At 42.0% G+C, this 13,880-nt stretch overlaps 1 protein-coding gene across 3 annotated transcripts in view; it reads left to right on the top strand.

Moving 5' to 3' along the window:
- The window catches only part of DUS2 (dihydrouridine synthase 2), a 498,816-nt gene that overhangs the window by 208,892 nt on the left and 276,044 nt on the right, over positions 1-13,880 (top strand). For 2 of the 3 annotated variants that reach the window (XM_075325642.1, XM_075325644.1), the window contains exon 8: positions 5,649-5,714. The exons of the other annotated variant lie outside the window; for it this stretch is intronic. In XM_075325642.1, the coding sequence (XP_075181757.1) occupies positions 5,649-5,714 (66 nt within the window). The remainder of the gene's footprint in view (positions 1-5,648; positions 5,715-13,880) is intronic. 3 annotated transcript variants of the gene reach the window in all.

Here is a 13,880-nt window from a genome sequence, read left to right as displayed (position 1 = left end):
GATTTTTTTTTGGCTCATCACTCCAAATTACCTTGTTCCAGAAGTTTGGAAGCTTGTCTCTGTGCTGTTTGGCATATGGTCAGCAAGATACTTTGTGGCATGTGCGCAGTAATGCCAGTCAGCAGTTTGAACACTGCTGACTGGCATTATCAATTTCTTGGATATCTTTTTTGTATCCTTTTCCTGTTTTATACAGTTTAACTATCTTTTCCTGTAGATCCATTGACAATTCTTTTGCTTTCCCCATGACTCACAATCCAGAAATGTCAGTGGCTGGATAAAAGCTGGAAGAGTCTGTCTGGATCCCAGAAACTCACTCTGCTTTTAGGCGCACACACACACACACACACACACACACACACACACACACACACACACACACACACACACACACTGGTCACAGGTGAGGATGTTAACTTTATTAGCCATTCAAACCCATTTGTGTCACTTCTGTACATGTTATCAGGCCACAATCACCAGGGTATGTGAACTTTTAATCAGGGTCTTTTGGATGTTTTTCGTTAGCATTATGATTTAAAAAGAGAAAACACAGTAGTTGGACAATAAATGGCTTCACCCAAGCACTAACTTTGAGTGGAAAAAAAGTTTTGTGTTATCATTCATATTCTCAGAAAAAAGGCCAAGAAAGCAAAAAATCTGCCAGGGTATGTAAACTTTTGAGCACAACTGTATAAATGCCCTCTTGTTTTATCGCTCATTAACTCCTAATAAAGCTATGTAGAGAAGTGCACATCAAAGTGTTTCTGTGGTCAGTACATCAGAGTCATACGGTTAACATGTTTATAGGCAACTAGCTGTACTACCCGGCTTTGCTCGGGTTAATAACTGTTGTTAACAAAATAGAATGTATTAACAAAAATGTATTCTGCACACAAAAACCAAAAAACAAATAGATCGAAATGTAATTATTAAAAGGCAAAAACTAAGCTAATAGAAGCATTTCACAACATATATTTCACACTATGAAGAAAAAGACATGGATCGCACATCCCAAAAATACAATGATCTAAAACCGCTAGGCAAAAAATTAAATAGAACATGAGGTTCTTTTATTACCATTCTGATCAGATTGTATTAAGCCCACTGCCACGTCACGGCAAACCTCTTGAGTGGGTCCCTAACCTGACCTTTTTGTGCGGCACTGTGCACTGACCACCGCTGCAGCGACAAAGCGCCAGCAGGGTGGGCGACCTGGTGCCTCACAGCACCCATGCTGCAAGGCGAAGCCCCCAAGGCTCCAGGCCGCGCCGCCCCACTGACACGACATCACCACAACAGCAGCCACCACACATCACCAGCACACAGTGAGAGGAGCTGTGCACTCACCTCCCACTGACTCCCATATGTGGACTGGCAGCAAAAAGAAGGCTGACCCCTCTTGCAGTCTCCTGCTGATTAAAATCACCTGTGCCAAATGGGGGGGAGTGCAGATCCAAGCAAAAAAAGAGGGGGATAGAATATTATATAATACACTATGAAGAAAAAGACATGGATCGCACATCCCAAAAATACAATGATCTAAAACCGCTAGGCAAAAAATTAAATAGAACATGAGGTTCTTTTGTTACCATTCTGATCAGATTGTATTAAGCCCACTGCCACGTCACGGCAAACCTCTTTAGTGGGTACCTAACCTGACCTTTTTATGCGGCACTGTGCACTGACCAACGCCGCAGCGACAAATCGCCAGCAGGGCGGGCGACCTGGTGCCTCACAGCACCCATGCTGCAAGGCGAAGCCCCCAAGGCTCCAGGCTGCGCCGCCCCACTGACACGACATCACCACAACAGCAGCCACCACACATCACCAGCACACAGTGAGAGGAGCTGTGCACTCACCTCCCACTGACTCCCATATGTGGACTGGGAGCAAAAAGAAGGCTGACCCCTCTTGCAGTCTCCTGCTGATGAAAATCACCTGTGCCAAATGGGGGGAGTGCAGATCCAAGCAAAAAAAGAGGGGGATAGAATATTATATAATACACTATGAAGAAAAAGACATGGATCGCACATCCCAAAAATACGATCTAAAACCGCTAGGCAAAAAATTAAATAGAACATGAGGTTCTTTTGTTACCATTCTGATCAGATTGTATTAAGCCCACTGCCACGTCACGGCAAACCTCTTGAGTGGGTCCCTAACCTGACCTTTTTGTGCGGCACTGTGCACTGACCACCGCCGCAGCGACAAAGCGCCAGCAGGGCGGGCGACCTGGTGCCTCACAGCACCCATGCTGCAAGGCGAAGTCCCCAAGGCTCCAGGCCGCGCCGCCCCACTGACACGACATCACCACATTTTGTTGTTAACAAAATAGAATGTATTAACAAAAATGTATTCTGCACACAAAAACCACAAAACAAATAGATCGAAATGTAATTATTAAAAGGCAAAAACTAAGCTAATAGAAGCATTTCACAACATATATTTCAACACCACAAATATTACGCACAGATTTAACTAAATTGGCCAAGTAATGTGCTCCGTCTGTCTCTTTCCCCGTCTGCCTGTCTCTGTCTCTTTTTTTGTCTGTCTCTATCTCTGTTTCTTTCCTCATTTGTCTCTTTTCAGGTCTGTCTCTGTCTGTCTCTTTCACCGTCTGTCTCTGTCTGTCTCTCTGTCTGTCTCTATCCGTCTCCCCACCGACATCTTATTACCTCACATATAAGCTTCTTATACTATGAATGTCTTTTGTTCCCATAGCAACCAATAACAGCTCCTACTAATAACCTGTAGTTACAGGCTCCATTTACTTTAATGGAGCCATGTTTTTTGGAGAGTAACTGTAAAGCGCGGGGTTACATTTTCCTGTCAAAACATAGTCTACGACATTCCCTGGTCACATTAGGTGTCTGTGCAAAATTTCGTGATTGTAAATGCGACGGTGCGGATACACTTTTCGTTTCACTTTTTCCCCATTATGTAGAGAGGGGCAAAATTGATTGGTAAATTGGAATGCGCGGAGTTAAAATTTCGCCTCACAACATAGCCTATGACGCTCTCGGGGTCCAGACGTGTGAGTGTGCAAAAGTTTGTGGTTGTAGCTGCGACGGTGCAGATGCCAATCCCAGACATACTCGTACATACATACATACCTACACACATTCAGCTTTATATATTAGATGGTTTATTTTCAGATATCTGTGTGTATGTATATTTAACTCCAATGGCTCCAATATATGGCCCTGTGTGCACTAGAAAATGGAATTTTCTTAAGAAAATTCCACACCCTCTGAAAGATTACCTCAGCAAACCGCACCCAAAAACCCCTGCATGCGTTTTGCCGCGGTTATGCCGCGGGTTGTTACCTGTGTTTTTATGCCTTCAATGCAATAAAGCACATTTTTTAAAAAATAAGTGTTGTAATTTCCTTTTTCATAGATAGATAGATAGATAAATAGATAAATAATGGATTGATAGATAGCTAGATAAATAATGGATGGATAGATAATGGATAGATGGATGGATAGATAGATATTGGATAGATAGATGATGGATAGATAGATCGATACATGGATAGATAGATAAATAATAGATAATGGATAGACAGATGATGGATAAATAGATAACAGATAATGGATAGATAGATAATGGATGGCTAGATAGATAAAAGATAGAGGGATAGATAGATGTTGAATAGATAATAGATATGATAACAGATAAATAGATACATGGATAGATAATGGATATATAGATAGATAATGGATAGATAGATAGAAATATAGATAATAGATAGATACATGGATAGATGTTGAATAGATTATAGATAGATAACAGATAAATAGATACATGGATAGATAGATAATGGATAGATAGGTAGAGGGATAGATAGATGTTGAATAGATGGATAATAGATAGATGGATAGACAGAGGGATAGATAGATGTTGGATAGCTAGATAATAGATAGATTGGTTGATAGATATTACAGCTTTTATTTCTGATGTATGTGTCCCCACCCCCCCAACAGTATTTTTCATACAGCAGTGACCCTGTGGGACCTTGGGTCTGAGTTCTCGCAGGGTCACTGCCGGTCAGTGACGTCACTCTATTACCGCTTGTGAGGCCCTGAAGTTCTCGCGAGCGGTAATGTGGTGACATCACCGACCGTGAGAAATGACCTGGTGTTACCCCTGCAGCCTTGTTCATGGGGCTGAATTGAGTACTGTGTGTCAGACGCCGCTTGATCAGTATGCAAGCGTCGTGGCACATCGTGTGGATTATGTCGGACCTGGAGGGGTATTTGAGCATTTTAATAAAGTGGAGAAAGAGGGGGCTTTTTTGTGTTTTATTTTAAATAAAGGATTTTTTGGTGTGTGTTTATTTACTGTCACTTACAGATTAGTCATGGCGTGTCATAGACGTTGGTATTACTAATCTTGGACTTAGTGGCAGCTATGGGATGCCATTAACTCCTTATTACCCCGATTGCCACTGCATCACGGCAATCGGGATGAGCTGGGTAGAGTCCCGGGACTGTCGCATCTAATGGATGCGGCAATTCCGGGCGGCTGCTGGCTGATATTGTTAGGCTGGGGGGCTCCCCATAATGTGGGGCTCTCCATCCTGAGAATACCAGCTTTCAGCCGTGAGGCTTTATCTTGGCTGGTATCAAAATTGAGGGGGACCGCACACCCTTTTTTTTAGTTATTTATTTATTGTACTGCACGATATAGACCCGCCCACCGGCGGCTGTGATTGGTTACAGTTAGACAGCTGTCACTCAGCGTGGGGGCTCGTCTGAATGCAGCTAATCATAGCCACCGGTAAGCAGGGAAGGCGTGAATATGTTATGAGACTCATGAGCGGCAGCTCGGGAGGATGAAAGAGCTGCCGTGGGAGCAGTGTGACAGCCGCCCGGTTATCGGTAAGTATGAAGCGCTTGCTCCTACCCCTTTCCGCCTGATTCTGGTCCCCATAGACTTTATATGGGGAGCAGTATCTGGCCAAATACCAGCCCTCCGAACGTATGTTGCCTGATTTCTATGTGTCTGTGTATGATATATATATATATGTGCCTGTGTGTGAGTGTGATATGTGTGTGTTTACTGTCTGATCAATTTCATATTCTTCTTCTAGTGACATCACTTCCTCACAAAACGCACGGAAGTGAAGATCACGATGTCCCGAAAATCGCAAAATAATGTGGGAATAACGCAATGAAATGCACATAATTTGCTACCCGCGTTATTTCCTTAGGTATTTCATGATTACATTACAGTCAATGGGTTAAAATACTGCAGGTATCTGCGGAAAAGAAGTGACATGCACATTCTTTTCTGCTGCGGAAATTCCGCAGCAAAACCTGTTGGTGATAAAACCGCAGTGTGCGCACAGCATTTTTTTTTACTATAGGTTTTGCTGGAGAAGGACTGCAGCAAGGTTATGGTAAAAAACGCAGTGTGCGCACAGGGCCTAAGGCTTCAGTTCTTCAGAACCAGGGCAAGCAGACCTATGGATACTGACAGCCTTTGTAAAAATTCTTTCTAGTTAAATGCACATTTCATATAAGTGATAGGACAAAAAAAAAATAGTTGAATTAAAAATAAAATGTGTTGTCCCTTTCTTCTGTGTGTGATTGTATGTTTGTGGACTGACTGCAGTAAATCAAAATTTTACTCTTTTTCCTCAGATTTTAAAAACCTTGGTAAATGGAATTGCCAAGCCTGTGACATGTAAAATCCGCATCCTTCCCACAGTAAGAGATTTGTTATTCTATATCCTTTTTTGGTGTTTTCGGCTTTGTCAGTCTTATCACTCGGTATCGCTTTATTTTTATTTTTCCTTTATCTTTTTAATTTATTTCCCGAGTTACCGAATCCGGCTAATTAGCCGTAGTTCCCTGAGAAGTCCGGGCCCGGGTCCTGCACCCGCATACTTTTGAAATCGCATGGATCCAGACTTTTATAGTCCTGGTATGCCCATCACTACAGGTGATCTTTTTAAAGTTCTAAAGAGAAGGGAGGAGGTACATGTAGGGAGAAGCTAGTGACAGGCACAGATATTATGCAGCAAGTACCCAGAAACGACAGTTGCATTTTTCCATAGAGCTTCATGAGTTCCCAACCGTCATCTATCTCGAGAATGGGAAAGTCTTTTTTTACTGATGTCAGATATAAGGCTACATTCACATGACCTTTCCGTTTTTGCGGGCCGCAAAAAACGGTCCTTTTTTTTTCACGGATGCATCCGTGTGCCATCCGTGTGACATCCGTTCCGTATACGGTCCGTGTGTCATCTGCTTGTCTTCCGTTTTTTTGGGGGACCGCAAAAAACGGAAGCAGCAAGAAAGATAGATAAGTAGATATAGAGATGTATAGATAGATATAGAGATAGAGGGATGAATGAATAGAGGGATAGATAGATGGATAGATAGATACAGTGCTGGCCAAAAGTATTGGCACTCCTGCAATTCTGTTAGATAATACTCAGTTTATTCTTGAAAATGATTGCAATCACAAATTCTTTGGTATTATTATCTTCATTTAATTTGTCTTCAATGAAAAAAAAATAAAAAAAATTGTCATAAAGCCAAATTGGATATAATTCCACACCAAACATAAAAAAGGGGGTGGACAAAAGTATTGGCACTGTTTGAAAAATCATGTGATGCTTCTCTAATTTGTGTAATTAACAGCACCTGTAACTTACCTGTGGCACCTAACAGGTGTTGGCAATAACTAAATCACACTTGCAGCCAGTTGACATGGATTAAAGTTGACTCAACCTCTGTCCTGTGTCCTTGTGTGTACCACATTGAGCATGGAGAAAAGGAAGTAGACCACAGAACTGTCTGAGGACTTGAGAATCCAAATTGTGAGGAAGCATGAGCAATCTCAAGGCTACAAGTCCATCTCCAAAGACCTGAAAGTTCCTGTGTCTACAGTGTGCAGTGTCATCAAGAAGTTTAAAGCCCATGGCACTGTGGCTAACCTCCCTAGATGTGGAAGGAAAAGAAAAATTGACGAGAGATTTCAACGTAAGATTGTGCAGATGGTAGATAAAGAACGTCAACTAACATCCAAACAAGTTCAAGCTGCCCTGCAGTCTAAGGGTACAACAGTGTCAACCCGTACTATCCGTCGGCGTCTGAATGAAAAGGGACTGTATGGTAGGATACCCAGGAAGACCCCACTTCTAACCCCGAGACATAAAAAAGCCAGGCTGGAGTTCGCCAAAACTTACCTGAGAGCCTAAAATGTTTTGGAAGAATGTTCTCTGGTCAGATGAGACAAAAGTAGAGCTTTTTGGGAAAAGCCATCAACATAGAATTTACAGGAAAAAAAAAGAGGCATTCAAAGAAAAGAACACGGTCCCTACAGTCAAACATGGCGGAGGTTCCCTGATGTTTTGGGGTTGCTTTTCTGCCACTGGCACTGGACTGCTTGACCGTGTGCATGGCATTATGAAGTCTGAAGACTACCAACAAATTTTGCAGCATTATGTAGGGCCCAGTGTGAGAAAGCTGAGTCTCCCTTAGAGGTCATGGGTCTTCCAGCAGGACAATAACCCAAAACACACTTCAAAAAGCACTAGAAAATTGTTTGAGAGAAAGCACTGGAGACTACTAAAGTGGCCAGCAATGAGTCCAGACCTGAATCCCATAGAACACCTGTGGAGAGATCTCAAAATGGCAGTTTGGAGAAGGCACCCTTCAAATCTCAGGGACCTGGAGCAGTTTGCAAAGAAGAATGGTCTAAAATTCCAGGAGAGCATTGTAAGAAACTCATTGATGGTTACCGGAAGCGGTTGTTCGCAGTTATTTTGGCTAAAGGTTGTGCAACCAAGTATTAGGCTAAGGGAGCCAATACATGTGTCTGGCCCATTTGTGGAGTTTTGTGTGAAATGATCAATGATTTGATTTTTGTTTCATTCCCTTTTGTGTTTTTTCATTGCAAGCAAAATAAATGAAGTTAATAATGCCAAAGAATTTGTGATTGCAATCATTTTCAAGAATAAACTGAATATTATCTGACAGAAATGCAGTGGTGCCAATACTTTTGGTCAGCACGATAGATAGATAGATAAATAGATGAGAAAGACCTATATAATGTCCCACCCCCCTGCATATTCTTAGCTGGCACCCTTGTATTTAGCCCAAAAATAAATAATTAAAAAGAAATTACGTGGGGTCCCCCCTATCTTTTGTAGCCAGCTAGGGTAAAGCAAACTGCTGCAGCCTGCAAACCACAGCTGGCAGCTTTACCTTGGCTGGTAATCCAAAACAGAGGGCACTCCATGCTGTTATTTTAAATTAAATAAATAATTTAAAACAAAAACACGGGGTCCCCCCCAAATTGGATCACCAGCCAAGGTAAAGCGGACAGCTGTGGTCTGGTATTCTCAGACTAGGGAGGTCCACTGTTATTGCACACTCCCCAGCCTAGAAATAGCAGGTTACAGCCGCCCCAGAAGTGGCGCATCCATTAGATGTGCCAATCCTGGCGCTTCGCCCCAACTCATCCCGTTGCCCTGGTGCGGTGGCAAACGGGGTAATATATGGCGTTGCTGCCAGATGTGTAATGTTACCTGGCATCAGGCCCTGGGGTTAATGATGTCACGCGTCTATCAGATACCCGATATCACAAACCCAGTCAGTGATAAAAAAAAAATTGACAACAAAAAAAGTTTTATTTGAAAAAACACTCCCCAAAACATTCCCTCTTTCACCAATTTATTGAAGAGAACAATCAAATCCGGGTCTGGCGTAATCCAATCAGGGGGTCCCACGACGATCCATACCATAGTCACTGTCCCAGTCTATGAAGAACAGAATGTTCCCCATTGGCTGGGTGAGTAGTGCAGTGACCTGAGCTAACATCATGAGGTCAGCCCAGGTCACTGCAGGGGATGACGAGTGCTGCCATCAGGAGGTTAGATGAGATCATTACCTGCTGTGACAATCTCCTGCACTCCTGACGTCAGCTCTGTCACTGACTTCTATGCCCGCCGCGTTCACAGCGAAGAATCGCGGGAGCCCGTGATGTCACCAGTGACAGTCTTGGGCCGCCCTCGAGACGTGACGTGAGAACGCGACGGGCATAAAAGGCAGTGACAGCGCTGACGTCGGGAGAGCAGGGGATCGTCACAGCAGGTAATGATCTCATCTAATCACCAAAAGTCCAAAATAGATTGTGCACACTTCGTTCAAACGTAGCTATCGCAACTTGGCACCGAGATGCAGCCCGACCAAGTGAGAAGTGAATAAACAGAAAAGAATTAGCTATGAAAATATTCAATTTTTATTCTCAACAATTTCATTTAATTTACAAGTAAACAAGAGAGCCACCGGGGGGGCGCATGAAATCCAGATATATTAGATGAATTATGTCTACCCTAGGATATAATAATTATTCTAGACACTACAAATTAGCCATATATCATGAAATTTCTATTCCCAGAAAAAAGAGGGATTACTGCATATTATCCCTGACAGAGGGTATATTTCACAAGAACACTGGTCTTATATTACCATTATTACCATAGAATTACATGTATATAGTAAAACTGGGTTATATATCACAATATATCAAATCCATAGCCTCATATAATCTGGCTGTATATAGATGGAGAAAAGAACCAGTACTACTAATCTATATACATATTAAGATGCAATCATACTGCCATCTAGTGTTCACCAATATGAATAACCTGTCAAACCATTATCATGCAATTTTCCTGGCTAGAGAAGCTGACCTAGCTGACAGCAACGAGTAATACATTCATAGTTTAAATACATAATTAGCAAAAGATTACCTGGGTAGATATTTCCTAAATTTTCTAGATGGAGTGTCTGGCCACGCATCCCGCCACCCCTGACGTACGTTTCGCGTAAGCGAAATCAAAAGCGTAATCAAAAGCGAGCGGCGAAACGTACGTCAGGGGTGGCGGGACGCGTGGCCAGACACTCCACCTAGAAAATTTAGGAAATGTCTACCCAGGTAATCTTTTGATAATTATGTATTTAAACTATGAATGTATTACTCGTTGCTGTCAGCTAGGTCAGCTTCTCTAGCCAGGAAAATTGCATGATAATGGTTTGACAGGTTATTTATATTGGTGAACACTAGATGGCAGTATGATTGCATCTTAATATGTATATACGGTAGATTAGAAGTACTGGTTCTTTTCTCCATCTATATACAGCCAGATTTTATGAGGCTATGGATTTGATATATTGTGATATATAACCCAGTTTTACTATATACATGTAATTCTATGGTAATATTGGTAACATAAGACCAGTGTTCTTGTGAAATATACCCTCTGTCAGGGATAATATGCAGTAATACCTCTTTTTTCTGGTTATAGAAATTTCATGATATACAGTTAGGTCCAGAAATATTTGGACAGTGACACAATTTTCGCGAGTTGGGCTCTGCATGCCACCACATTGGATTTGAAATGAAACCTCTACAACAGAATTCAAGTGCAGATTGTAACATTTAATTTGAAGGTTTGAACAAAAATATCTGATAGAAATTGTAGGAATTGTACACATTTCTTTACAAACACTCCACATTTTAGGAGGTCAAAAGTAATTGGACAAATAAACCAAACCCAAACAAAATATTTTTATTTTTCAATATTTTGTTGCGAATCCTTTGGAGGCAATCACTGCCTTAAGTCTGGAACCCATGGACATCACCAAACGCTGGGTTTCCTCCTTCTTAATGCTTTGCCAGGCCTTTACAGCTGCAGCCTTCAGGTCTTGCTTGTTTGTGGGTCTTTCCGTCTTAAGTCTGGATTTGAGCAAGTGAAATGCATGCTCAATTGGGTTAAGATCTGGTGCTTGACTTGGCCATTGCAGAATGTTCCACTTTTTTGCACTCATGAACTCCTGGGTAGCTTTGGCTGTATGCTTGGGGTCATTGTCCATCTGTACTATGAAGCGCCGTCCGATCAACTTTGCGGCATTTTGCTGCATCTGGGCTGAAAGTATATCCCGGTACACTATAGAATTCATCCGGCTACTCTTGTCTGCTGTTATGTCATCAATAAACACAAGTGACCCAGTGCCATTGAAAGCCATGCATGCCCATGCCATCACGTTGCCTCCACCATGTTTTACAGAGGATGTGGTGTGCCTTGGATCATGTGCCGTTCCCTTTCTTCTCCAAACTTTTTTCTTCCCATCATTCTGGTACAGGTTGATCTTTGTCTCATCTGTCCATAGAATACTTTTCCAGAACTGAGCTGGCTTCATGAGGTGTTTTTCAGCAAATTTAACTCTGGCCTGTCTATTTTTGGAATTGATGAATGGTTTGCATCTAGATGTGAACCCTTTGTATTTACTTTCATGGAGTCTTCTCTTTACTGTTGACTTAGAGACAGATACACCTACTTCACTGAGAGTGTTCTGGACTTCAGTTGATGTTGTGAACGAGTTCTTCTTCACCAAAGAAAGTATGCGGCGATCATCCACCACTGTTATCATCCGTGGACGCCTAGGCCTTTTTGAGTTCCCAAGCTCACCAGTCAATTCCTTTTTTCTCAGAATGTACCCGACTGTTGATTTTGCTACTCCAAGCATGTCTGCTATCTCTCTGATGGATTTTTTCTTTTTTTTCAGCCTCAGGATGTTCTGCTTCACCTCAATTGAGAGTTCCTTAGACCGCATGTTGTCTGGTCACAGCAACAGCTTCCAAATGCAAAACCACACACCTGTAATCAACCCCAGACCTTTTAACTACTTCATTGATTACAGGTTAACGAGGGAGACGCCTTCAGAGTTAATTGCAGCCCTTAGAGTCCCTTGTCCAATTACTTTTGGTCCCTTGAAAAAGAGGAGGCTATGCATTACAGAGCTATGATTCCTAAACCCTTTCTCCGATTTGGATGTGAAAACTCTCTTATTGCAGCTGGGAGTGTGCACTTTCAGCCCATATTATATATATATAATTGTATTTCTGAACATGTTTTTGTAAACAGCTAAAATAACAAAACTTGTGTCACTGTCCAAATATTTTTGGACCTAACTGTATGGCTAATTTGTATAGTCTAAAATTATTATATCCTAGGGTAGACATAATTCATCTAATATATCTGGATTTCATGCGCCCCCCAGGTGGCTCTCTTGTTTACATGTAAATTAAATGAAATTGTTGAGAATAAAAATTGAATATTTTCATAGCTAATTCTTTGGTGTTTATTCACTTCTCACTTGGCCGGACTGCATCCCGGTGCCAAGTTGCGGTAGCTAATTATCTCATCTAACCACCTGACAGCAGTGCTCATCATCCCCGCAGCTGCTCGCACTGCAATGTGAGAAGCTGCTGATACTGCAGTGCGGGCAGACACTTATACACTGCATTGCGGGCAGCCGAGGGGCTGGCAGGGAGCGGGACATAGACTGCATGGGCACCTGACGGAGATCACACGGAAGTGCTTCCATGCGGCTTCCTGGGATTTTGGGGCCCATTGACTTGTAATGAGTCACGGTCCGTTATTACGTAACCGAATAGGACATGTTCCATAATAACGGAACGGACATACAGCATCCAATGTGTTTTTTTTGTAGCATCGGATTCACGCGGAAGTTCTTCCGTGTGCCATCTGATCCTACACAAAAGACATTGAAAAGATGGTCCTGTCCGTGGGTTCGCAAAAAAACAGGAACTGACCAGGACAAACGGAACGGTCATGTGAATGAGCCCTTACCCATGAATTAAGAATTTTGAGACTGAAAGATCTTTCCAAGAGGAGAAAGTGGATTTTTCTAATAAAATATACAGTACATGAGGAAGTTTCTTATTTTCACATGTACTATTGATCTAGGAGAGAAAAATTATGGTTACTCTTTGAGCCACGTTCAGGCTTGGCGTTAGTGCCTTGTATTTGTGGTGCATGTTCCACAAATTAGTGGCTATTTACAATATAGAGCCATTTTCAAATGGATGATTTTTCACGCTGATTCCAACTAATCTAGTATGACAACATCAGCCTGAATTCTGGTGCCCATTGCTTACACTGCACTGTGGTTCATATGGTGCATTTGCACAACTGTATTTTGTTCTGTTTTCTTTGTATTTTTCTAGAAATGTACGAATTGTGAATACATTCAGTATATCACAAAAGTGAGTCCACCCCTCACATTTTTGTAAAGATTTTATTATATTTTATCTGAAGATATGACAGTTTGATAGAATGTAAAGTAGTCAGTGTACAGATTGTCTAATTTGATTTGCCCTCTAAATAACTCAACACACTGTAATTAATGTCTAAACCACTGACAACAAAAGTGAGTACACCCTTATGTGAAAATGGGCAAATTTGTTTCCAATTAGCCATTTTTCCTTCCCTGTGTCCTATGACTCATTTGTATTACAAGGTCTCAGGTGTGAATTTGGGAGCAGGTGTATTAAATTTGGTGTTATTGCTCACATACGCTCTCATACTGGTGACTGGAAGTTCAACATAGCAGCTCCTGGCAAGGAATTCTCTGAGGAACTGAAAAATAGAATTATTGCTCTACATAAAGATAGCCTAGGCTATAAGAAGATTTCCAACACCCTAAAACTGAGCTGCAGCACGGTGGCCAAAACAATACAGCGGTTTAACAAGACAGGTTCCACTCAGAACAGGCCTCACCCTGCTCGACCAAAGAAATTGAGTGCATGTGCTCAGCGTCATCTTCAGAGGTTATCTTTTCAAAATAGATGTATGAGTGCTGCCAGCATTGCTACAGGGCTTAAAGGGGTGGGAGGGGTCAGCCTGTAAGTGCTCAGAAAATACACCACACACTGCATCAATTTGGTCTGCATGGTTGTCATTCTAGAAGGAAGCCTCCTCTAAAGAGGATGCACAAGAAAGCTGTGTTTGCTGAAGACAAGCAGACTAAAGGTCCAGTCACACTAAGCAACTT

Source organism: Anomaloglossus baeobatrachus, chromosome 10, assembly GCF_048569485.1.
Source record: "Anomaloglossus baeobatrachus isolate aAnoBae1 chromosome 10, aAnoBae1.hap1, whole genome shotgun sequence".
NCBI classification, from domain to species: Eukaryota; Metazoa; Chordata; class Amphibia; order Anura; family Aromobatidae; genus Anomaloglossus; species Anomaloglossus baeobatrachus.
The sequence above is the reverse complement of the archived record's forward strand: the minus strand, read 5'-3'. Positions and strand labels throughout refer to the sequence as shown.